Below are 26,914 nucleotides of genomic sequence, written 5' to 3'. Positions count from 1 at the left end.
TTGCAAACAGTGTTAAACACACTGTTGTACATTTCATTTAGCGCCTCGCACTTTGCGACTCGCAATGTGTCGCAAATTGCGAGGCGCTAAAAGAAATGGTCTTACATCTGGCACCTTGTTTATAAAATGGTGTTGACAGTTTATGAAGGATGTAGCATCAGCTTTCTTACTGTCCCATGCTTCTGGAAATTAGCTACTTACTGGTTCTTTATAAAACCATCTAAACCTGTGACCACTTTGGGTGAATATTCTTGAATTGATAGAAGCTTACTACTTTTAGATGGTTTAACCATTTCCATAGATATAATAAGACCTGCGGCACATAAATATCATGAGTTTGAAATAATGCCAAATTAGTAGCAACTCTCTGTTGTTGTGCATAAAACAAAGTGTTGTTGATACTTGAATATTCCATGTTGTTATAATATAGAATCTATGTTAGTCCAAAATGTCCTTTCATGCAAGAAGTCTGCCAGTTATTGCTGAAGAAACAATTGTTACCTACCAAAATGCCAGGAGTAGTGAATGTGACATCACATGCTTCAATTTCACTCACACACACATGCTTACACATACACACATTCACACTTACACACACTCTATCGGGACACCTCCAAGTGAGGTAGCTGTTCGCGCTCTATAAAATGCCGTTTTATAAAATGCCGTATTATTATTTCTTGTGTAAGCAAGCACACAACATACATTTAAAAGCATTCTTTTTACCTATCTCAGATGCCAGGGAAGGGCATATTCCAGCTTATTGTACTCCATTTTATAATACACTAATAGTGAATAAGGGAGACAGCCATTACAACGCGGGCTTAACACCGCGCTACCATTACGACACAGTCATCACAACGCAAGTCGTTACAACAACTTGCGCTGGATGGCGCTATATACTAAGGAATAGTATGGTTTACTATTCCAACACCTTCCCTACTGTTACGTAGGCTGGAGTTGGAATAGTAAATCATACTATTCCTAAATCCAGCGCCTCCAGCGCAAGTCGTTGTAACGACTTGCGTTGTGATGGCTGCGTCGTAATGGTAGCGCGGAGTAAAGCCCGCGTTGTAATGACATACATCCAGTGAATAATAATGAAATATTATTCACTATTAGTATAATAAAACAATTGAAGGAAAATAGAGTGGAGCCCAACTCACGTCCATAAGGATGAGCTGCCACTATGTTCTTAGCTTAGATTTTGCTACCTTCGAATGCCAGGGGTAGCAAAGGCAGTGCCAGTGGTCGCAAGGGCAAGCCATGGGTTACAGCTGTGATCACTGGCGACCCCTTTATGACGTCCATGGTATGAGTATTGATAAGGAAGTGAAGCCAGTAACTGACTCAGCTTAAAGGATCATTAGATCTGATAGCGCTAGTTTTCAACTATATGTTAGGCGTGATTGATTTTGTATTGCTCAGCCATCATTGTTCGGCAATGCAGAGCTTTCTCACACGGAGTGTCCATTTGTGTGTGTAAGATAGCACCTCTCAGCACAGTGTACGTAATTAAAGTACACTATGTAGAGAGTGCAAGAAATCCCCAGAGAAAGATAGATGCAGTAAGTAGATAATGCTAACTCTCTTGCTGTGGTAGCGTGGGTGAGCAGTTAGGCTTATCAGAGGACAGTTTTAAGCATTTGTTGTACTTGCAGAGGAAATAAATGAGACATATACTCAAGAATAAACCTGAGATCAATATGGTATAAAAATAACACAATCTTTATGTAAGATTTTAGAAGCAAGACTTCAAATTAGAAATATACTTTATAAAATTCAAAATACTCAGATGAATACTTCGTATGCTTGTGAGGATCAAAATAAATGCAGTGCAGTTCAAAATATGCAGTACTTTAAGTATCTAGACACTCGGTGTTCGATATCATCAAATAGTCGGAGGGGAGCACAATGGAGGGGTATAGTCACAATAGAGAATAGTCGGCCGCTACCCTGGTTACCGTCGCGGTGGCAGGTAGCAGGTCACTGTAAGCCATTGCATTCAGAACACCGCCAACACAGCAGTCGTGGGTGCTGGAAGGAGGTGTAAAATCTTGGGAGTGGAGGTCCACCAACTCAACAGTCAGGCCAGAGGTGTGATGCAGGGCAGACTACCCCAGAGGAGGCGGTCATGCACACACGACCACTGTATGCTGTTGACGCCACTGGCAAGAGGGTCCTGGCTCTCGAGTGGGGCATCGGTCGCTGTGCTGAGAGGATCCCTCGAGTTGATAGAGGCATGTAGGGGTCAATTCCACCAGTCTGGGGAACCAATAGACCAGGGAAGCTGCAAAGTTTCTTTGCAGTGGTGAGTCGTGTTGCCACAGAGTGTGCTGGTTCTCGACCACAATGATTTCTTTACTAACGGACGCCTCTAGCCCAAAGGGAGGTTCTTGGAAATTTGAGGAAGGCTGGGGGGTGCTCTGGGGTTTCTTGGAGGCCTCACAGGTTTCAGGAGAGACACCAGGTTGCAATTGCCGAGTTCTTGGCAGCAGTGGGGGTTCGTGCCTTTTTCTGCTGCGTTTGGTCTCAGTTCTTGAACCAAAGCGTTCTTTTTCTGTCATCTTCCTGTGTTGTTGAATCTGATGTCAGGTTCTCAGGAAGCCACCTAAATGCTTAATTTTGGGGTGTAGGCTAGGTGGTAGTCAATGGGCTATCTACCTCTAGTGTGTCTACACACTCTTTATGCTCACCACACCTGGGGTGGGCATACCCTGACTTCTAACTGGCTACTATCACCAACCTCAAGATGGTACATAGTGCAAAGGGTGGTCTACCTCATCTGCCCCACCTGAGGGGTGAGGTAGGGTGAAGTTAGACCTACCTCCTATTTTACCTCATTTTCCCGCCAGTCCTCAAGCCAAAAGTGGGGCAGGACTGGGGGTGCGCCATCTGCCTCTAACAGCACAGGCTGGGGGCAGGGTGCAAAGGTGACATCATTTGAAGTTCCCCTTTCTGCCAAGGCAGACCCTTCAGGGGGAAAGATGTGTCCTCTTTCACCCAGAGCAAGCATTGTTTTTGGACCCGGAGAGCTCTGTCTCTCTACCCAGGGGTCCAGAAACATGTTGGTGATGGCAGGCTGGCTAAAACTGGACAGAGACAACACCAGTGGTTGGTAAAGATTCAGGGGACCCTCAAACAAGGGTCTCCTGTGTCAGTTCCTTAATGAATCTAATACTAGCATCAGCAAGAATTTATTAAGACAAGATGTTTGGTACCAAACATCTTAGAAATCAGTGAAGCCACAATGAAGCTAGGAAAATTGTGTTAATGAGTATCCAGTCCCTGTTCACTTACAACACCCAGAATGGATTGGGTATTGTAAGGGCATATCTGCTCATTCTGATATGCCCACACATAGGAAATGGTGCACCACGCCTTAGGGCTCAAGATTGTCTTAGATGTGGCTTACCTAAACCTTATGCAGTGTAAGGGTGACATGGTGCACAGGGCATCGTCTCATGTTGACTCTTCAATTTGTCCTGCATCTGGACATACAGTCTGCAACACCTGCACAGCCCGATCTGGGTGAGGGGCCCATAGGGGACCTTCTTCTGTCCTCATGTCCTGGGTACTGGGGGTACCATTTACTGGGATCTACAGAAGCAGCAAAAGTTGTACCAATCGTGGTACAGTTTTAGGGAAGTAGTTCTGGCACTGGGAGCCTGGTTAGAAGGGACTCAGTGCACTTGCAGTTCAAAATTACATCAGACATCATGCAAAAAGTGAGGGGCTAACCATGTCAAAATAAGCACTCTCCTACAGTGCAGATCTCAGACGGCCATCAATCGGACCAAAGCAACCATCTTTTGAAATTAACAGTGTGTGGTTGTCTGGTTAGGAGACTTTGTTCAATGTTAAGTTTTGAAATGGTTTGTGTGAGTTAGTGTGAAATTAACAATAGTTTGTTATAGAACGATCTTTGTGTTTCATGTATACAGGTGGATGAGCCATGGAACTTCTAAAGATTTTCCTCTCGATTCTTGGTTGCTTGGCCATTGCTCAGTAAGAGCATAGATAGTGATTGATGTGCGTGCATCACAATGCAGGTTGGTGGTTTATTTATGATGTGATGCTGTGCATCATGAACATCATTTAAGGTTCACCAGGGGTCGCATCTGTGACCCCTGGCTTGCTGCTTGCTACCCTTGGCACTGTTTTTGCGACCCCTGCCCTCATAGGTGGCAAAATCAGTGCCTGGGACACAGGAACAGCTCATCCTTATGGACATCGGTTGGAGCTCCATTTTCCTATTTTTCTGTCAAAGTCTTTATTACGCAAATAGTGAATAATAATATTCACTATTAGTGTACTGAAAAATTGAGAATAACGAGCTAGAATATGACCCTATCTGATAGCCAAGGTACATAAAAATGCCTTTAAATGTATCAATCAATCAATCATTGGCTTTTAAAGTGTGCTACTCACCTTTGAGGGTCTCAAGGCGCCGGGGGGGGGTCTGTCAGGGGGGGTGAGTTTCCGAGGGCAGAGGGCCACAAGGTGTTGTCCCAGGCAGTGGGGGAGGGTCCGAGGATGTGCACCTCTGTCTTCTCCGAGTTGAGATTTAGGCAACTGTGGCTCATCCAGTTTGGTGTCTTTGGGGTTCTTCGTGAGGGAGAAAATAAGTTGGGTGTCGTCGGATATTATACTGAGCCCATGCTGTCTGACAATGGCAGCGAGGGGGGCCATGTAGATGTTAAAGAGCGTGGGGCTGAGTGAAGATCCTTGGGGACTCCGCAGTTGATCTCTCTGGTTTTGGAGAGGATGGGTGGGAGTCTGATCTTTTGGGTTCCGCCATCAAGAAAGGAGCAAATCCAGTCGTTCCCTGTATGCTGGCCTTGTGGAGTCTGGCTGCAAGAGTGCAGTGGGAGACGGTGTCAAAGACTGCAGAGAGGTCTAGCAGGATGAGGATGAGGGCCACGGGGTGGCCCTGGTCGAGTAGCATGCAGATGTTGTCAGTGGCGTTCTTGGTGCTGTGGTTACTGCAGAACCTGGACTGGGAGAAGTTGGGGATGGCGTTCTCTTCGATGAAGGTGCTCAGCTGGGCGTTGATGAATTTTTCGGTGACTTTGGCTGTGAAGGGAAGGAGAGAGATGGGTTGTTAGTTTTTCATGTACGTCGGTTCAGCCGAGGGTTTCTTAAGGAGGGCTTCACCTCTGCCCGCTTCCAATTGTCGGGGAAAATGCTGGATTCGAAAGCGACGTGGATGGTGAAGCGTAGTTCGGGTGCTATGGTGGCAACGGCTCTGTGGAAGATGTGCGGCAGGCAGGGGTCCGTGGGGGCTCCTGAGTGGGTGCTCTTCATGGTCGTGGTGGTATCTTCGATGGTGACCGGTGTACAGGTGGAGAAGGTGGGCTGGCTGTCATTGCTGGAGGGCCTTGATTTTCAGGTGGAAGTAGGAGCCAAGCTTGTTGCAGAGGTCCTGGGATAGCGTGATGTCCGAGACTTCGCTTGGGGGTTTGGTGAACTGCTGGATGACGTTGAAGAGTTCCATTGAGTTGCTGGCGTTGGTGAGGATTTTTTTCTGGATGAAGTTCCTCTTGGTGGCTCTGATGAGTTGATGGTATTCTGTCATGGTGTTCTTGTAGGTGTTCTGGTCCTTGGTGGTTTTGCTGTTTCTCCAGCGTTTTTCAAGACATCCGCAGGAGCGTCTGGCTTCTTAGCGGTCAGTGGTGAACCAAGTGGCCTTCCATGGGAGTTGTCTGTCAGGGTGGCGGGGGGGTGCAAGCTTGTCTGCACAGCTGGTGATCCAGCAGTGTAGTTCCCTGGCTGCGGAGTAGGCGTTGGTCGTGGGGGAGGAGGGGTCGTGCATGAGGGTGGAGTTGAGGTGCTCCTCTGTGACCATGCTCCAGTTCCTTCGTGGCGGGCGTGGGGCAGGCTTGTGTGTGGTGGTGGTGTTGAAGGAGAAGTGTACACAGAGGTGGTCTGTCCAGAGGGGCTGCAAGGTGTGGCTGAAGTGGATATTTGTCCTTCCTGTGAAGATGGTGTCGAGGATGTGTCCGGCTTTGTGGGTGGGGGTGGTGACAAGCTGCTTCAATCCGAGGTTGTCCAGAGGGCTGTGTAGTCGGGCCGCTGCTGTTGTCGAAGTGGAAGTTCAGGTCTCCAATGAGTATGTAGTCTGTGGAGGCGATGGTGTGGGGTGCGATAAGATCGGCAATGGTGGTGGCAAAAGAGACTCAAGACCCTGGGGGAACTGTAAGCGAGGGTGCCGTGAAGCGTGGTTCTGAGGCTGGTCTTAATCTAGAAGTGGATGTGTTCTGTGTTTGAGAAGGAGTTGCTCGTGCTGAAGGTGGAGAGTTGGAGGGAGCTCCTGTGTGCAATGGTGAGTCCCCCTCCTGGGCGGTGGGGGCAGTCCTTCCTCTGGATCTTGTATCTGTCGGGATTGGCGGTGGGATGTCGGGGCGGAGGTGGAGTTTGTCCAAGTTTCCATGAAGAAGGTGACGTCTGGCTAGAGGGTGTCGAGGAGGTCCTAGATCTCTGCTGCGTGCCTGTGTAGGGAGCGCGCTTTGAGGAGGATGCACTTCAGGGCTTCGGTGGTGCAGGCGTCCTGTGTGGGTGCGGCGGTCGTGGGGGTGCTGTGGATGGTGAAGGAGTGTCGGCAGTGTCAGCAGGAGAACTGGCCATGGGTGGTGTTCGGCGTCGACTGCTGGCAGTTGTTCCTTCCTGGGTTGAGTCCGACGAGGGCAGCGGAGTTGTAGCGGTGGGAGATCAGAGATCCAGGGTCCATGGCGCTGGTCGCAGTCAGGTCGCACACAGGCGCAGACAAGGCTGCCTTTGGCGCACGTTCGGAGTGCTGGCGGCATGCGGCCACCATTAAATAGCAAAGGGGGAGGGAAGCGCAGCTGGGAGGCAGGAGCGGGAACTGGCAGGAGCGGGAACTGGCAGGGGGGAGGGGCTGCTGGGGCAGCATTGGTTGGAAAGGGAACAGGCAACAATGAGCACAGGTGAAAACAAGACAAAACAGGCAAAAATGACCAAGATGCGGAGGACACAAAACAGAAACGAAAACACAGGCACAATAACAAGGATGAGGTGCAGTCAGTAAAAAGACAGAGGTAAGACATAAAAACTAGCACAAAAGACAGAAAAACTGGCACAAAAAATAGAAAAGACCGAGACAGACAACAGCGGACCAGCAGAAGAGCAAGGCTCTCCCAATGGACCACCAGGGATGAGGCGCAGGCAGGAGCCTGCAGGCGGAGGAGGGCCTCAACAACTACCTGCACAGGGGCAGCGGCAGCTGCACAACAGCGGAGCTGCTGGGGAGAGAGCAGGTCTCTGACCAGGAGGTCAGAGGTCTAGCTCAGTCAACCTAGCAGTTGCCGCAATTAAATAGGGAAGGGGGAGGGAAGCACAGCTGGGAGGCGGGAGCGAGAACTGGGAGGGGTCGGAGCTGCAGGGCAGCAGTGGCGGGAAAGGGCACAGAGAACAATGGACACAGGCAAAAACAGGACAAAACAGGCAAAAATGACCGGGTGCAGAGGTCACAAAACAGAAAAGAAAACCCCGTCACAACAACAAGGATGAGGTGCAGACAGTAAAAAGATTGAGGTAAGACAGAAAAACTGGCACAAAAGACAGAAAAACGGGCACAAAAGATAGAAAATGGAAGTCTGGGTGGGTAACTCCATTCATAAATAATTTATATTAATCAAATGTGCACACTGTATGCACAGTTGCAAACTAGGGGGGAGGTGTACAAAATACTGGGATTTGAGAGCATGTGATACGTGCCAAAGTTATTTTTGTTTTAATTTGTAATTGATTTTGCCTCATTTACACATTGATGTAGTTTGTTCCTAGCAAAAACAACAGGTGATGGACAGAATGCAGAACAATGTCATACATTCACCCCAGTACAGAGATCTTGGCCTAAATCCATCGTTTTTTTTGCTCACCATGCCCTTCCAGTTTGAACCCAGCCATATGCAAATCAGTCTTGACCCTGTGCCCCATGGGAACAGTCCAGCCTGAACTGCCAAGCCAGGTCCCCCCTGGACTGGAAACAAGCATCCAAGGACCGGTTTCGGGCTTTCAGCCCTCATCAGCCTGGATAGCTTGATTCCAGTGGCATGGAGAGCACAGGACTCACGTCTGTTGTTTTTGCCTTTGTCGCCCCGAGTGGGATGGGTATGCTCAGACGTGAGTCCCATGCTCTCCAAACCACTGGAGCCAAGCTATCCAGGCTGAAGACTGCAGATTGCCAGAGACCGGTCCTTGGATGCTTGATTCCGGTCCAGGAAAGACATGGCTTGGCAGTTCAGGCTGGACTGTTCCCATGAGGCACAGGGTCAAGGCTGATTTGCATATGGCCATGTCTGACCTGGGGTGGTGTGGAGTGCAAAGAAACGATGGATTTAGGCCCAGATCTCTGTACTGGGGTGAATGTATGACAATGTTCTGCATTCTGTCCATCACCTGTTGTTTTTGCCGTAGTTTGTTCCTAGACACACCTCAATCTTTGGTTGCTATGGATCAGCAAGCTTGCATTTAGTGACATCCCTTTTCTGGGAATGAAGACACATTTGAAATCTGCCCTAAAGATGCAATGGCGGCTTCAGAGTGTGACGATCATAGTTGTTTTAAACTTTTCCCTCTATCAATCGGCTTTAGTCAGAATATAGGGTGCAAACAGAAACAATTACAAGAGGGTATCCTCTTATTGGGAAAATATTCATGTAAGAGAATCAATGGCTCAGAGCACCTCTTAGGGTGAATGTAACCTCCATGGTAGTCACGTGCAAGAATATCACTGCCACTGAATTCTCTTGTGAGGTGAATGAGGGGTGAACCTGCAGATGTGTGTAAACTAACGGTGCTGAGCCGCAATCACTGCTGTCACCCGGAGGGAAGTAGTGGGTAAGGACTGGAGTCAAATGTTTCTGTATGTGTGCATCTCTGTCTATGTTTGTGATTGTACAGGTATGACTGTCTGTGAGTATGCATATCACATATATGCATGTGAGTATGTGTCTGGTCAAGGTAATGGGATCAGCTATGCCTAATCAGACTCATTCTTTATAAACATCTTGGGAAGATACTGCCAAAGCCAAATATGAAGAGTCATCCATTACATCATGTGGGCACTCAAAACGTATTGGACTATATAGTTCGTGCCTCTTCAGGATCTACTTTTTTTACACATTTATTTTTAACTGTGTTTTAAAATGCACCAACTGGCACTTATTTTGAAGTTAGCGTTTCCTCAAAGACGAAGACACTTCCGGACCCTCTGAAAGTAAGGTGTCTTGCAATTTTGCTCGGTCTAATTTGAGGACAAAATTTACGCCTACCTCTTTCAAAGTTCCGCAGCCGCCACTGCCCCATAGTCATTTTTATTTTTAAGGGGAGCGAGGACCACAGCCCCCTCACAAAGCCTTTACAGGCCCTGGAGACCCCATCCCTCGAAGCCTAATGTGGGTGCTTCGTTGCCCACCCAGGACACCCACAACACACAATCATGGGGGCCCGCTGGCTCCCCGCATAGACGCATACTGGGTGCAGCGGATCCTGATTTGCTCATGCCTAGTGGGACCAGTATTTTTTCCTTGCTCCCACCAAGGGGGAGCAATCTGTGTTTCCCTGCCCGCAAGCATGCACGCAGGGAAATAACTGGTTACTCCCACATGTGTTTTTAAAAAAAAACTGTTACCACTGATTTGTGTATTCACAGCAATTATCCCAAGAATGTCAAAAAATATATATGTTTATGGACCCAGGGGGGAACCCTCTGGGATTCTACCACCAGGCCTAAGTGGCAGGGTCTCCCTACTCTTCCTATATTTTTTCGACCTCTTTTCTAGGACTGGGGACTGACTCCCGAGTCCCAAGAGGACAGCTGTCACAATGTGTTGATGTGGTGGCAGCCAATCAGATCTCTTCTTGAGGTCTGTCACCACGCGAGTCAGTTAATCCACTATAGGAAAGGGGCGCCCCCTTGCTCCTTGCGGTGCAAAATAACAGAGCACCTGGCACCAATGTGACAAAACAAGAGTGAGGAGCACTATTGGGCAACATCCAGGCCGGCTGGCAAAGGCAACGGGATACAGCGAACGCCACAACATTCGCCTAGGTGAGCGACGGGGAGCTTAGGTGAGCCACGGGGGCAGCATTCACTGACCCATACTTCAGCCTACAAAACGGGGCACCTCTACTCCAGCGCGTCCCACTGAAGGAAACCTCTCCAGAGCGGGTAACCTGACTCTAACATGGCGACCGCTTTTGATCAATAATAGCCGACAACTCCAGCAAAACAATGTGGTGCAACAGGAACCTCTAATCTTGTACATAACCTTTGGATACCTGCCTCTCACTGCTGTTCATGCTTTAGGGAGTACCTAAACCTGCCTGACTTCAGGATGACGCAAGGTACTGATTTCCAAGTATGAGTCAACAGCTTTAAGTCAGGAGGAGAGATGAGTAGTGACGGATGATGCTCATGCTGCACGGAGGGTACAAATACTACAACAAGTTGAGTGGTCATCAACCTGACCTCGTGCATTTCTCCTATCCCACCACCCCTATCGGGTTCACCCTACTTACATTTAATCTGTGAACTTGCCACTGATAGTGGTGACCAAGCACTTTGGCGATGTAGCTAAATTGATGCAGAAGAGATGGGCTATGGGCCTCCCCCTCAACCGTCACCGACCCCCCTGGACATAGGACAGTCAATTTTCTTGAGCCACCGCTGTTTCTCACTCCTCGTGTCCCTTTTACCCTTACTCTCCTTACCCTCCCTTGCGCCATTAATCTTGTCTTATATGCTAGTTAAATGTGTCGAACTACCAATGTAACCCGTACCTAGCCATCTGACTGATGCCCGATGGAGCTACCCTGTGAACTAAAGGGGAGACTGGCTGTGGACTCCCTCCTCGACCATCACCTACCCAGTCAACCATTGAGCAGATTTTCCCTTCGTCTCTTCATACTGTCTACTCCCTCTTCCTCTCCCTTCTCAATACCCCTTTGCCCCTATCTGCTCTATTTCTCTCCCCTTCTCACTCTTAAATTTGTTGCATATATAAATCTATACCCTCTTACCCTTCTTAGATCCATTTACTTCATCTTCTATCCTCCTGAAATGTTCTTCTAGTATTTGATGTAATTGTTTAACTGATGTAATTTTGTTATTTATGTTGAACCTTATGTTTAGCACCCCCCCGTCCATTGTACAGCCCCTCCCACCACCCAATCATCCCTTATCGGCCTCCATGATTGTGCCCCTTGCCAAAGCACTCCCTCTCCCCTTGTTGGGGAGGGTTCCAGCAGTATTGCCTTGGATTCTCAGAGTCCTCTCTGAGAGAGTCTACTGTGTTAGGGATCTTACACATAATGGAAATAGGCCTTAATTGGCCTCCTTGAATGTGCCCCTTGCCAAAGCACTCCCTCTCCCCTTGTTGGGGAAGGATCCTAGCATTCCAGTCCTGGAATCTCAGATACCCCTCTGAGAGAGTCCACAGTGTTAAGGGATTCTTCACTTAGCGGAAGTCTGGGATAGTTCCCTTTATCTCTGTAAGGCACCTCTTGCCAAAATCACTTCCTCTCCCCTTTTTGGGGAAGGATCCAGTATGTAGGCCTTGGAGTCTAAGAGACCCCTCGGAGAGAGTCCACTGCATAAAGGGAACCTCTCGCAACAGAGATGGGGAAATTATACCACTTCCCCTGAGATCACAACTTACTGGACTTTGGACGCAGCTGTGACTCGTCTACCGGTTTGTGTCCCCATCACCCTCCCCCTCCTCTTTCCATGCTGTATCTCTCACCCTCCCCTCCTCTTTCCCTCCTTCACTCTATGTCTACCTCCCCTGCTCCTACCCCCTCCCCTGAATCTCTCCCCTTGCTTTTTCCCTTGTGTATGTCATTATTGTCTATCTCACCCTTATATGTAACTATGTTGCCATGCTCTAACAACTGTGTAACCTTTATAATGATGTAACCAGCAACTATGGTCTGATACTCATGTAAAGCGCTCTGATACCTCCGGGTCTTGCCAGCGCTATATAAAACCTTTTTAAATAAATTACCATGAAAAAAAAATGTTGTCTTAATTTCCCAAAAACCACAAAACGGATTTATATCCTGTCACAAAAAGAACACTTTCTGGACGACGATCTAGCTTTCTACCAATTTTGGTGTAAATCTGTTTGCAATTTCACTGTTCAAAAATGAACCCTATGCTACTTGGAGTAAGATCATTGAAGTTTTCCAGCTGCCGCCAGTCCTCATTACAGGATGCCTTCTCCTACATCGTGGGACTCCTCTGCAACCCTTCACCCCTCAGGACCACAACTCCCAGCAGCCATCGCTACTGGGATGAGGATCACCAACATTTTCCAGCCGCCACCAGACCTCTTTACAGGGAGACTCCTCCTGAATTGCGGGACTCTTCTGCAACTCTCCACCTCACAGAACCACAACTCCCAGCATGCTCCGCTACTGAGATTAGGATCACTGACGTTTTCTCGCAACCGCCAGCCCTTATTACAGGGCGCCTCCTCCTGCATTGTGGGACATGTGCGGGCAAAGCCTAGGCCAATGGCAGGCCCATTCGCGCCCGCCAAAGCCCGGTGGAGGCTGGGCTGGGCCCCCCCTCCTTCACCTGACCCCTGCTTCAGGTACGGTGCCTGCCCCCTATTCCTGCCCCTGCACTAGCTGCTGTCCCTCCCCTGTGCTGCCTGTTGTTCCTACGCTGCCTGCTGTCCCTGTCCTTGGGCTGCCTGCTGTCCCTGCTTTGCCTGATGTCCCTGCCCCTGCGCTACCTTCTTTCCCTGTGCTGCCTGCTGCCCCAACGCTGCCTGCTGTCCCTGCGCTGCCTGCTGTCCCTGCTCCTGCGCTGCCTGCTGTGCTGGTGCTGACGGCTGTTCCTGCGCTGGGTACTGCCCCTTCCCCTGTGCTGCCTGCTGTTCCTGCCCCTGTGCTGCCTGCTGACCCTGCCCCTGCACTGCCTGCATTCCCTGCACTGCATGCTGTCCCTGCACTGCCTGCTGTCCCTGCACTGCCTACTGTTCCTGCGCCACATGCTATCCCTGCCCCTGTGTCAACTGCTGTCCCTGCCCCTGTGCTGCCTGCTCTCCTGGTCTCTGCACTCCCAGCTCCAGATCCCTGCCCAGCACCCTGGTCCACTAGGACTGGCTACCAGGGCCACAAATGGAGGCAGCTGCGTGGCCACACAATGGGCACTTGCAGTGGGCGTGCTGCCAGTGCATCACCAGTTGGACAACACCTAGCTCCAGGATCTCTGGCCCTCCCGCCACCCGATGGTACGCCGCCAAGGAACTCCTGGATGCCGAAACGACAGCTGCATCTCATCCTCCCTATGATCCACCAAAAGACCCTTCACTGCCACTCTGCTTCGACACTACCCACAAAAGATCCCGCATCACCTCTGCCCACAGGACCAAGAACACCCCACAACCACTCCAGTGTATCCTGCTCAATGCCTGCTCAATCTGCAAACACACCATGAAATAGTGGGAGACAATTACTACTCTCTCCACAGACGTCACCTACATCACCTGGAACGTGGCTCAACCCCTCTTCGAACCCCGACATCACCACTGCCAGTCCCGAAGGCTGATACACCAAGACAGTGTCAACAAGCAAGGTGGAGGATTCTCTGTAATCTTCAAGGAAACTATCAGATGTAGCATAACCAACAACGACCCCACGCCGCTCATGGAACACCTCAACTTCCTACTACAAATGGATGCGAAGACCACAATAAGAGGCACCCTCACCTACAAGAGGCACCCTCACCTACAGACCACCGGGACCATGAGCAACATTCTGCGATACCATCTCCAAACTCATCACCCTCATAGCAATCGACTCTCACCACTATGTCCCACTCAGCAAATTTAACTTCCACATCAATGACCCCAATGACGCCGACTTCACTGCCCTCCTGGAGAATCTGAACACCATCAGCCTCAAACAACGGGTCTCCAAATCTACGCACAAAGCCAGACACACACTCAATCCCATTTCCACCTTCATTGTCAGAATCACATTCAGCCACATCACAGAACTCACCTGGACTGATCACATCATTGTACACTTCACCATCACCGACACCCAGCAGATCTTCTCCTGCCACAACTGGGGCAAGGTCACCGAAACTCAGGGTCTCAGGCCCTCACCACTCCCAAACTGAGGCCTCAACAGATATTGACCAGACCATTCAGAACTAAGCCACCTGATCACCGACAGTGCTAACAGAATTACCCCACTGAGACCTACAAAACCCAACAAGATCTCCAAACATGTCAGCTGGTACACCCCAGAACTCAGGACCACCCAGTGAAACTGCCACCAACTGGAGAAACGATGGTGCACCATCAAGAACCCCGCCGATAGAGCCGTTCCAAAACAGCCAGTGCACCACCAGTTGGACAACACCTAGCTCCAGGATCTCTGGCCCTCCCGCCACCCGATGGTACGCTGCCAAGGAACTCCTGGATGCCGAAACGACAGCTGCGTCTCATCCTCCCTATGATCCACCAAAAGACCCTTCACCTGCCTACTTCAACCATTGACTCAACTTCCACCAACCCTCTGGACAGCTGTGCTCCTCTTCACTTGCCTGTGCATCCCCCACCCGCATCCTACACCGCTCCTTCTCCTACATCGCTGCCAAGACCTGGAAGGCCCTTACCCTCGAGCTCCGCAGAGCCATCTCTCTGGCAGACTTCAGAAAGAGACTCAAGACCTGGCTCTTCGATGGATAAACAGTGGCTAGATAGCCCTAGGGGTGACAGTGTTGGGCTTTACAAATGCTGCTTGATTGATTGAATGAAGAAAATACATTTTGGGACATCCCCTTTTCTCTGCCCCCGCTTGACGGATCACCCGAAACTTTTTTGTGTGTGCTATTCTTGACTTGCATTGTAAAGGCATGCGTGGTAAGGGCATATGTGTGTTAAAGGCATGTGTGATTAATGATGCACAGTAAAGACTGCTTCAGAAAGGCTGTTTCCTAGGCAGAGAGAGATGAGGAGAGGGGGATGAGAGAAAGACTGAGAGAGAGAAAGAAGAATCCAAAGATGAAACACTATGGGTGGTGCACAGAATTCCTCCTACCTTTCTGTTGTCTCTTTGTCTCTTTTTTAAGTTCCCGCAGCTGGCTGTACCCACCCGTGGGCCATGAATAGATAAATCTGTGACAAACACAGCTAATATGATGATTTGCACCATAAGGAAGTTTTCTTCTGCCTCAAATGTTCGGGAAGTTAAACTGAAATGCTTATCAGATCATATCGGAACTATATTTATTCAGTTCTTAGGAAAGTGATGGTTTATTGCTTTTGGGGCCCTTCGCATTTCAGCATTATACTGTGTCTTAAAAGCAAAAAAACAATGGAGAAACAATTTTCCAGAGGAAGTCCATCAGCAATTGTAACAGGCAAACAAGGAACTGAGGGGCATATTATCAAGACAGGCGATAAAATTATCGCCGTTTTAGCGGCAGTTTTCTGCCGCTAAAACGGTGATAATTTTATCGCCTGTCTTGATAATATGCCCCTCATAATCTAGTCCAGAGGATATAAGGTAGAAATAAATGCTTGTTAAAATAAAAAGGAATAAACATACCGATGTATAAACATCCATTCACAAAGCATGAATGTGCAATTTGCATACAGACTTTTTGCAATACGTTATCCCACTGGTGTTGTTAAAGGTCACAGAGCAAAATGTCCTTTAGCGGCAAGTGCAGGATGGGCACAAAACAGCCTGCATGATGAATAGGAACAACTTCACAGTTTGCCAACCCCTGTGCTTAGCTACAAATGCAGAGAAGAAACTTGCAAAGAACAGCAGGCTTCCACGTGACCTTACAGGAAGCATTATTTTTAATAGCAGCCTAGCAGCCTGTGTGCATTGAAAGGACTGGGGTGGTATTTAAAAAATATATATTTCCCATGTTAGCCACTGCCTTATCCCCCGTACCAACCGGTGCTTGATTTAAGCAGGTGGTTTGCGGTGCTCAGCACTGGCACTTCATCATTAACACCAGTGCTTTAGGCACAGGGAGATTAAGGGGCATATTACCAACAAGTAGCGATATTTATCGCTAAATAGGCTTAGCGACGATTTTTTTTATCGCTGAGCATCGCCGGAATTTATCGCTGAGATAATGTGCTATTAGCAACGTTTATCTCCAAAGCGATAAATTTTCCGGCGATAGTGGGGAAATGCGTGAATATCGCTGAGAATACAGCCATATTCACGCATTAGCGACGAAATGCTCTTAGCCATGTTATCCACCTCCCATTGGATAACATGGCTAAGAACTGGTCTGGGCAGGTGTTAGTATTTGGAGATATTCGCGATGTTAGCGACTGTTTTCAGTCGCTAACAGTTTGGGTACGCCCACTTTGCATGTCATTAGTGATAAATATCGCTAACATGCAAAGCGGGCCCCAAATCGCTCGCTATCACCTAAAAGTTGTCGCTAACTGTTGTTAGCGACAGCTTGCTAATAGGGCGATAGAATTATCGCCGCTTGGCGGCCGAAAACGGCCACTAAAGCAGCGAAAATTCCCTATCGCCACCCTTGATAATATGCCCCTAAGTGAGTTGCCCAGGATCGCAAATTTTTGGACTAGAACCTGGTTCCCCATGTCCGAAATCGGCCACTTTGGCCATTATGGCACATCTCCCCACTTTCATGGTTCTGTGTTAGGCGGTGTTAACAGGAGGAATGGGCTGGTGCAAGCTGCCTTCTGATAAGAGCCCCAGCACTTATTTTTTTTACAAATTAACCACTGGTTACCAACCAAGGGCGCCCGACATTATTCACAAAGAGGAAGCTGTCCCAAGAGGAAAAGATCAATTTTGGGAATAAGTTACCGCTCCAGCTCAAGCGTTGGTATGCAATCAATGGTTAGCGGTCACAGCTATTGGTACATACCTTTGTAATTTGTAAACAGGAAGGAGTTGCCCCTTTCACACCTCTTCCTATTTGCTTTACGGAATAAGTTGCAAAATCTTTTTTATAAGTTGGAAAGGACAGTAGGGTTTGTGACTTCAAAAGGGCTTTGTACATGAGGCCATATTTTAGCAGTGGCAGCTCAGAACAAGGTGGATTCGTTTGGTGAATGAACCAAGTGGACTATGGGTTATGAAGGGTCATACCGATCTACAAGTCAAGGTAGACCCGACCAGAAGCAGGGCCTTCTGCCTTTATAACGGGCTGGTGGGGTAAATTAACTGGTAGGTAAATCACTTTGGATGGTTTGATGAACTATGCACCAGCCAATGAGTTTGTCAAACTGTGCAGAAGCAGAATGCCGTTTCGGTTACACAAATCAATGCCATCAAGGAGGCGGAAGGGGATTGTTCAGGACAGCTTTTATAAACTTGTGTTCTCTTTTGCTGTAACACAAAACCCAAACACGGTGAATTCATTTTACAATTTCAGTAATCAAGAGTGTTTAAATTATTTTGCTACCTCCCGTTTGAGAAACAGAAGTTCAGGCTGGGACCATGAATGTTGTTTCCATAAAATTCCAGGAAAACCTTTCTTCCAAATATGAATCCGGATGCCTCACAGTTTTGATCATTTGTCCTACACTTTGACCTTGAACAGACTTATTTTTCGTGCTTTCAAGATATGGTTACCTCAGAGTTGAAGCAGCAGAAAGCAAAGAGGAATCTTAATCTCTTCTTTACTTCCTGTCCCTTCTGTTACCTTCATGACTTCTGGGAAAACAGGATAGGATGGGTGGGGCAGGAATATCAAAGGACGGGCTACCTGGCTACCCCTGGCACTGCCTATTTGACATGTATGGAGGTACGCTTCTCCCCAGTGGCACTGTAAATCCCAGGTAGAAAAGAGATTTCTAATCACAATCTTAGGGTTTATTCACAATTTGGAAGATGGGAAACACTGGCAAAATGTGGTGAACATCCCATCGCCACATTATAAGTGCCACAGGCTATACCTTTTAATACTGAGGACGGAATATCCCCCAGGTTTGTGACACAGTATCCCATCCATCAAACTTTAAATAGGCCCCTACATTCTGAAGTCAGTGGTAAAAATGTTTCAGCCCCGAGCACCTGAGGGACTTTGGGACACAGGAAAGTGTGCAGGAGAGAAACGTGCAGGCAGGCTGTGTCAAAAACTCCGGTTGAAGAAAGCTCCAGTAAGTCTCAAAAGCGGAGGCGAAAGTCGCTTGTCACATATCCTCAGAGCCATTAGGGCATCTTAGAGGCGAATCGATCAGAAAGGAAATGATATGACTGGGAAAGTCAATATCTGATAGTGAGGGGCTGGGGAAGCCAGGATGGATGTGGCAGGGCCGCTCCTCATCCTCCCGCCGCCCTGACAGAGTAAGATTGTCCAATATTGCAGGATGAGAAGCCGAGTATGAGGCCATAAATCACAGAGCGCGTCTCCACCCTTCGGCTGCTAATGGATGTGGAGCTATGAGGCCTGCACCGCGCGGTCAGCCTGCAGGAGGGAGCTGCACCGCGTCTGGGGCGTCACAGAGCTAGCCCCCCTGGGGTACAGGCCACAGGGCTGCACCGGGTCTGTGGCGTCATCTAGAGCAGCCTATGGTGTCATGTAGAGCTAGGCACTCTGGGGTACAGGCCAGGGCGCTGCACGGGGTCTGTGGCGTCATCTAGAGCAGGCTGTGGTGTCATGTAGAGCTAGGCCATCTGGCATGCAGGCCAGGCGCAGCACGGGGTCTGTGGCGTCATGTAGAGCAGGCTGCGGCGTCATGTAGAGCTAGGCCCTCTGGCGTACAGGCCAGGCGCTGCACGGGGTCTGTGGCGTCATGTAGAGCAGGCTGTGGCGTCATGTAGAGCTAGACCCTCTGGCATACAGGCCAGGCACTGCACCGCGTCTGTGGCGTCACAGAGCTAGCCCCCCTGGGGTACAGGCCACAGGGCTGCACCGGGTCTGTGGCGTCATCTAGAGCAGGCTATGGTGTCATGTAGAGCTAGGCACTCTGGGGTACAGGCCAGGGCGCTGCACGGGGTCTGTGGCGTCATCTAGAGCAGGCTGTGGTGTCATGTAGAGCTAGGCCATCTGGCATACAGGCCAGGCGCAGCACGGGGTCTGTGGCGTCATGTAGAGCAGGCTGCGGCGTCATGTAGAGCTAGGCCCTCTGGCGTACAGGTCAGGCGCTGCACGGGGTCTGTGGCGTCATGTAGAGCAGGCTGTGGCGTCATGTAGAGCTAGACCCTCTGGCGTACAGGCCAGGCGCTGCACGGGGTATGTGGCGTCATGTAGAGCTAAGCCCCTTGGGTACAGGCCAGGCGCTGCACGGGGTCTGTGGCGTCATGTAGAGCAGGCTGTGTCGTCTTGTAGAGCTAGGCCCTCTGGCGTACAGGCCAGGCGCTGCACGGGGTCTGTGGCGTCATGTAGAGCAGGCTGTGTCGTCATGTAGAGCTAGGCCCTCTGGCGTACAGGCCAGGCGCTGCACGGGGTCTGTGGCGTCATGTAGAGCAGGCTGTGGTGTTATGTAGAGCTAGGCCCTCTGGCATACAGGCCAGGCGCTGCACGGGGTCTGTGGCGTCATATAGAGCTAGGCCCCCTGGGGTACAGGCCAGGCCAGCACCGTGTCTGTGTTGTCATGTAGATCTGGGCACGAGTACAGGCCAGGGCGCTGCACCAGGTCTGTGGCGTCATGTAGAACAGGCTGTGGCGTCATGTAGAGCTAGGCCCTCTGGCGTACAGGCCAGGCGCTGCACGGGGTCTGTGGCGTCATGTAGAGCAGGATGTGGCGTCATAGAGTTAGCCCCCCAGGGGTACAGGCCAGGCGCTGCACGGGGTCAGTAGCGTCATCTAGAGCTGGCTGTGGTGTCATGTAGAGCTAGGCCCCCTGGGGTACAGGCCAGGGCGCTGCACGGGGACTGTGGCGTCATGTCGAGCAGGCTGTGGCATCATGTAGAGCTAGGCCCTCTGGCGTACAGGCCAGGCGCTGCACGGGGTCTGTGGCGTCATGTAGAGCAGGTTGTGGCGTCATGTAGAGCTAGGCCCTCTGGCGTACAGGCCAGGCGCTGCACGGGGTCTGTGGCGTCATATAGAGCTAGGCCCCCTGGGGTACAGGCCAGGCCAGCACCGTGTCTGTGTTGTCATGTAGATCTAGGTACTGGTACAGGCCAGGGCGCTGCACCAGGCCTGTGGCGTCATGTAGTACAGGCTGTGGCGTCATGTAGAGCTAGGCCCTCTGGCGTACAGGCCAGGGGCTGCACGGGGTCTGTGCCGTCATGTAGAGCTTGGACTCTGGGGTACAGGTCAGGGCGCTGCACTCGTTCTGTGGCGTCATGCGGATCTAGGGCCCCTGGGGTACAGACCAGGCGCAGCACTGTGTCTGTGTTGTCATGTAGATCTAGGCACGGGTACAAGCCAGGGCTCTGCACCAGGTCTGTGGCGTCATGTAGAGCAGGCTGTGGCGTCATGTAGAGCTAGGCCCCTTGGGTTCAGGCCAGGCGCTGCACGGGGTCCGTGGAGTCATGTAGAGCTTGGACTCTAGGGGACAGGCCAGGGCCTGCACCGGTTCTTTGGCATCAGGTAGACCTAGGCCTACGGGTACAGGTCAGGGCGCTGCACTCGTTCTGTGGCGTCATGTGGAGCTAGACCCCCTGGTGTACAGGCCAGGCGCTGAACGGGCCTGTGGCGTCATGTAGAGCAGGATGTGGCGTCATATAGAGCTAGGCCCCCTGGGATACAGGCCAGGTGCAGCACCGTTTCTGTGGGGTACAGGCCAGGCGCAGCACCGTGTCTGTGTTGTCATGTAGATCTAGACACGGGTACAGGCCAGGGCGCTGCACCAGGTCTGTGGCGTCATGAAAGTTGGGCCCCCTGGGGTAGAGGCTAGGGCCTGCACGACCCTATTGTGAGGAGGGCTGACTGACTTCCCTAGACCGGGAGGGCAGGGCATGGGGCACGCCAAGGTGTCCAAACAGAAGGGGAAACCAATATGAAGGTTTTGATTGCAGGTTCGGCGAGAAGTAGGCCTGAGTTAAATTTCCATTATGGGGAATAATATCACCGTTTGCTTGTTACGCATAATTAATCCCTGCATATATTTGATCATGCCGTGTCGTATAATTATGTGCTGTTCATGGCAAAGATTTAGCGTGAGCACATGGTAGCAATACCAACGACCAGAACATGAGTGGCTACTATTTGTGGTGCTTGTGGTTTTTGTACTACTTTTTTAGCGTGAAATGCGCCCTCATGCTCAAATTAACCCTGGGCGTAGTTCGCGAAGTAGCGCTACGCGTATCTACGCGAAGTGCACTTCGCACTACGCGAGCTACGCGTAGCACCCTGTTCGCGATGATTGCACAGTGCCGGATGCTAGTCTGCACTGTGCAATCATTGAAAACGGCATCTTGCACAGTGCGAGCTGTCTTTTCTGCCGCTTGAGTAGATTTTTACTCGAGCGGCAGCTTTCTCAACGCGGACTTGTAGTTTCTCATCGCGAGCGGTCGCGAGCATACACGACCACTCGCCATGAGAAACCTGACCTCCCCGCGTTGAGAATCTCGCCGGGAGGTTTATTTTCCAGGCTAGCGATCAGCAACTTGATGTTGCTGATCGAGAACGAGGAAAAAGTCTCGCCGGGATGTAATTTTGCTTGCTCACGGTTGCCAACTTGACGTTGAGGAACGCGAGCAAGCAAAAAATGACTGCTGCACTACGCTACGCGTGTTTGCACTGTGCTACGTGCAGTTTGCGTGGTGCGAAGTAGCACAAACTGTGCAAACTACGCGAGCATAGCGTAGTGCTTTGCCCAGGGTTACTCAAAATGGACACGAGGATGTATTTTACGCAAAAATATTGCCCTAAATGCAATTTTTGCCTTTGGGAATATTTTGCGTAACTTCTCTCAAATTTTGCACAATTATACAGAACAAAATTACACACACCCCTAGATGAGACGCTTTCCCAACGTATCAGTTGGTGCCTTTTGGATAATTTCCAAAGCTTCCCTAAGTATGTTATGTTAGTAGCTACTTGTGTAAATCGCACATACACCAAATAAGGTTTCATGGAGTAATAAGAGACGCGCCCTGTATACTCATGAAACAGCCCTGAAGTCTGTGTGCAAAGCAAACAAACTTGTAAGGCATTTCGAAAGGTCAAAAGAGATAGAATAGAATGACGGTGGAGAAAGTTCCAGATGAAACGAGCAAGAAATGAAAAGATCCCCAGGAATTTGGGAAGCCCTGTTATAAAGCGATGCCATGTTCTCGCCTGGTTACAATGAGAGCAGAAACCCCTAAACCCCTGGCACTTTTAAAGATGAAGGACAGAAGGCTACAATTCACCTTTGCCTGTGCAAAGTTTTGCTGCACATTACAAGATGCTCTTCCCCACATGCGCCTCCTTTTGAGTTGGACGCAAAAGGATTCAGTATATCCACCCAGCCAAAATGAATTTACCGAAACTGGAGGCAGGGGTGTTTCAGGAGAGGCGGGAATAATGCAGGTTGTAGGAAAATTGGTCATAAATACTGAAATTCAGATTTACTGCACTGATTCCTTCATCTTTTTGTCAGGTAGTTCACCAGAAGACCTCCCAGTAGTCGCTGTAATTCCTGTTATGGGTAGAATCGGGGTTACCAGAGCACTTGTAATAAGGCCCATAGTGAGCTTATTTTCCGTCCAAACATTCCCAATTGAGGGGGAGAATGAATGCAGGCTTTGTTTGCTACAGATATACTGCAGATTGCATTTTTAAAGTATACAAAAAAGTGATAGAATGATTGGATTTTGTCCCAGCCACTGGTAATTACTTGGGGCCGCATTCTAAGCCACCATTAGTTTGCACACCATGCCACCTCAGTGTGGAGCCAGCTATATGCAAATTAGTCTTGACCCTTTTCCATGTGGAACAGTCCAGCCCAAACTACCAAGTCAGGCCCTTCCTGAACCGGCACATAAGCAAGCAGCCTAGGACCAGTTTCACCCTAGTTAGGGGCTGATCAGGCGATACAGCTTGTTTCCTGGGACACAGTGAGCATGGGACCCATCACTAAGCATACCCCTCCCACTTAGGGCGATGCACTAAAGTATACAAAAAAGTGATAGATGGAATGCTTGAACCAATCCCAGCCACTGGTAATTACTCCCCCAAATCGCTATTTTGCACACCATGTCACCTCATTTTTGACCCAGCTATATGTAAATCCGTCTTGACCCTGCTCCAATTTGAAAAGTCTTGCCCGAACTGCCAGACCAGACCCTACCTGAACCAGAAAAAAAGCAGCCTAGGACCGGGTTTACCCAAGTTATGGGCTCCTCAGCCAGATACAGACAGCTTGGTTCTTGTGACAGCGTGCACAGTGCTCACTTCTGGGCATACCTGTCCCACTTAGGGTGGTACACTAAAATATGCAAAAAAGTGATGGATGGAATGCTTGAATTAATCTCATCCACTGGTAATCACTTGGGCCTTATCCAAATCCATCATTATAGTGCACACCATGTCACTTCAGCTTGGCCCAAATTTACAGATCAGACCCACCATCGTGCAACGTTACAATTTCAGATCCAGCATTGTGCAACCGTTGCCATTTATGGTACCACCGATCGAGATAAATATTTACTTCAATAGCTTTTTAGCAGTGACGAGTCTACATTACGAATATAGTAGGCAGCCAGCTACTGCCACACCAGAATAAGGCCACTGGATTTCCCAATATGACCCCGATTTTGTTTTATTTTTATAAATAGATACTTAGTAAATTTTCCTATCCTAAGATCCAAAATATCCTTCTCCTACATTAAAGTTAGAGTGTGTATAATCACACCATCTGGGTACAATTTAGTTGAAATTTTAAATGTTTCTATAAACTTAAAAATGTAAATGATTACTGCGGGAATCTCCTAAGTGCATTATTATTATACTGTATCACTATGCCAGGATATCATTAAACATTTCCGTTAAGTGCCTCAAAATTTGACTATTCGTTCTGAATTCTCTCCAGTCATTTTTGCTTAGGGTTGGAGAAATATGAATTTTGTCAGATTCATTACCAAAGCCGCCCCTTGACAATTTTATTTCAAAATCCACAGTCAGCCCTATCGAAAACTTTTATTAATTTCTGAAGATAATGGTTGATGAATTCTGCAGTTGCTTTGATGTATTGGTGTCGTTTATCAGTGAATGAACAGCAGAGGATCTCCCTCTCTCTCAGAAAAACCTGTTTTGTTTGGTCTTCATTGCATGTTGCTTTACAGCAGCCAACCAATCGCCTAGAAATACAATGTCAAATTTAAAATTCATATTCTGAAATCAAGTTTGTAAATAGGGGCTCAATGCCACAGGATACTTGTCTATTTTCTGGCAAACCGCAGCTGCTGCTTCCCACACCTGGGCGGAGTTCGAGGAGTTGCCCTCCACAGAACTCCGTGAAGTGCAAAAAAAACTCCGCCGCACTATGTGGAGCTCTGCATGCGGCGCAGTACGATAGAAAAATGCAGTTTGCGGTGATTGCACAGTGCTGGATGCTTGTCCACACTGTGAAATCATTGTGAACGGCACCTTGCACATCACAAGCGGTCCCTGCTTTCCTTTTCTGCCACTCGAGTAAATGTGTACTCGGGCAGCAGCTTTCTCAACGCGAACGGGCAGTTTCTCAATGCGAGCAGTCGCAAGCATTCGCAAACATCTCAATGAGAAACCTGACCCCTCCGCATTGAGAAATCTCGCCGGAAGGTAGATTTTCCACGCTCGCTTTCCCCAACTTGATGTTGACGATCATGAACGAGGAAAAATCTCGCCGGAAAGTTGAATTTCCTCGCTCGCGCTTGTCAACTTGACGTTGACGACATGAGTGAGAAAAAACTCCACTCTGCTATGCAGGCGGAGTTGTTTGGAACTTCGGAAGCTCCGTGTAACGCGGAGTGCGGAAAACTCTGCAAACTCCACGAGCAGAGCGGAGTTCACCGCCCAGGGTTAAGCATTAGTCAGATCGGTAGAATACCAAAAGACCCAAGAAGTAATTCTCCTAAAAGCTTCCAGGACTGTGTAGCACTGCATTGACAAAGGAATCCACCCCTCTATACCCACTCACAGCCACTGTCTCCAAACCCTCTTCTGCAGTAGTCACCCACGCTGGTGTGGTCATCAAGATTGCATTACCAACCACTCCTTAGCACTCTTGATGCATCTGCTGGCATAAAGGACAGCAGCCTTTTGGATTAGTAATCGATTTTAAGCAGAAGTTGCCACACTCTGATAAATCATTTGCGATATGTCACTCAAGGGCCGTCAGACAAAATCAAAGCTTGTCTATCTCTTTTGGGGCCTCAATACTATGGTGGTGGGACCACCACAGACAGGACATCAGTGGCGATCAAACCGCCGACAGCGCTGCAGTCCGACTATCACATTACAAGACTGACGGTTGGACCCAATTTTGTCAAGAAATAGACCGCCGCCTCTGACAGGATTTCAGATCCAGACAGTGTGGCGGTAGGAATCGTAGTCTCGAATATAGGCAGTGCCAAGCCAGGCACTGCCATCAGTATTATGATATCTCTTACATGTCTTGTCTGTTCATGGCAGGAACACCGCCATATACAGGCTGTCGGAAATGGACTTTGGGGGCCCAAACAGGGCCTCTGTCCCTTGTTGGCCACTGCAAAGTGGCTTGGGGGCACATCCATACCCTGTGTGCCATGAACCACATTGTGCATGACACATGATCCATGGATGTGCAGGAAATGCTCCTCTTTGCAGTGGCTTGGGCTGCTGGCCTTTTCCTCAGCCGCAGCACAAGTCGCTATGAAAATGAGCACTATGCCACCACCAGCCCAGCAGTTGCATCATAATTTGGTGATCAGACCACTGACTGCTTGTCGGGCGGTCTCCTGACCGTCGTGATAGCGGGTGGCAGTCTGACCGCCCACTATCATAATAAGGCCCTTGGTCAGAGCTCGAATTGACCTTGAAAACGATATGTCATAAGGCTAACATTGGTATTTCTGACAAGATACTTGAAGCTTGAAACTGCAATGATATACCTTGAGACATCCCCAGGAGACGCTTGAGAAGGTTTTGCTTCATATCCCTTCATCATTAACCCTCTTCCAGGGATTCCCTTCTCGACTACAGAAGGAAATTGAACTTTCCACTTTGGCAAAGATGCAGCTATAATAAATAAAAAAGGAATAGGTCCAGGGAGGCAAGCCTGTAGGCCACCTATGGACCATGATGGGCAGCATAGCAGGGGGCAAAGTGGTTATCAGTGTTCAAGTGTGATTGTAAATGTAAAAGGTTTTTGTAGCAGAGAAGCGAGGATGAAATGGCAAAGTCATGTTCTAAACATGAAAGTCAAGGTCTTGGGTCTTCCTCTTCCGAAGGTATAACATTAGTGGTACTCACACCTGGCAGCTGCAATAGACATACTTCATTGTGTCCCCGCAGGGGTTACCTGGGGGCTGGAGGGATTGGAGATCATGGAAGATACCCCACCTGCACCGGAGGAGCTGCAGCCTACATTGACAAGTGGCTGCTGGGCGAAAACCATATCTTTGGCTATCCTACCTGCAAGGTAATTTCGTTTTTGTTATTTAAATTCATTTTTGTACTTTGTGGATGGATTTAATTATCCAAACTAACAATAAAGATTGATTTGAATTTAGTTGGGTATGTCAAATGAGCATGCTCGCAGCTCACCATCCATTCTCTCCTCAAATGTTTTCCATTGAGTAGCTGCAATGCCACCAGGTAGGACCCCCCATGAGCACCTAAAGAACAGGTGAGGCATGGGTCTCTAGCCGCTGCCGCAGGTCCAAGACTGGCATCATGAGACTTGGTGAATACACTTGATCTCCCTTTTAATGTCTCCCACTTGACTCATATTTATTATGGCTCCCATACGTACATGTCAAAGGGCAGTTGGTACTTAACCGCATCGATGCTCGCAGATTTACAACAACC

At 49.2% G+C, this 26,914-nt stretch overlaps 1 protein-coding gene across 1 annotated transcript in view; it reads left to right on the top strand.

The window, feature by feature from the left end:
- The window catches only part of LOC144754754 (heparan-alpha-glucosaminide N-acetyltransferase-like), a 1,466,120-nt gene that overhangs the window by 957,436 nt on the left and 481,770 nt on the right, over positions 1-26,914 (top strand). Inside the window, exon 13 of the mRNA XM_078642945.1 lies at positions 26,399-26,525. Coding sequence (XP_078499071.1) covers positions 26,399-26,525 — 127 coding nt within the window. The remainder of the gene's footprint in view (positions 1-26,398; positions 26,526-26,914) is intronic.

Source organism: Lissotriton helveticus, chromosome 5_1 (genome assembly GCF_964261635.1).
Source record: "Lissotriton helveticus chromosome 5_1, aLisHel1.1, whole genome shotgun sequence".
NCBI classification, from domain to species: domain Eukaryota; kingdom Metazoa; phylum Chordata; class Amphibia; order Caudata; family Salamandridae; genus Lissotriton; species Lissotriton helveticus.
The sequence above is the reverse complement of the archived record's forward strand: the minus strand, read 5'-3'. Positions and strand labels throughout refer to the sequence as shown.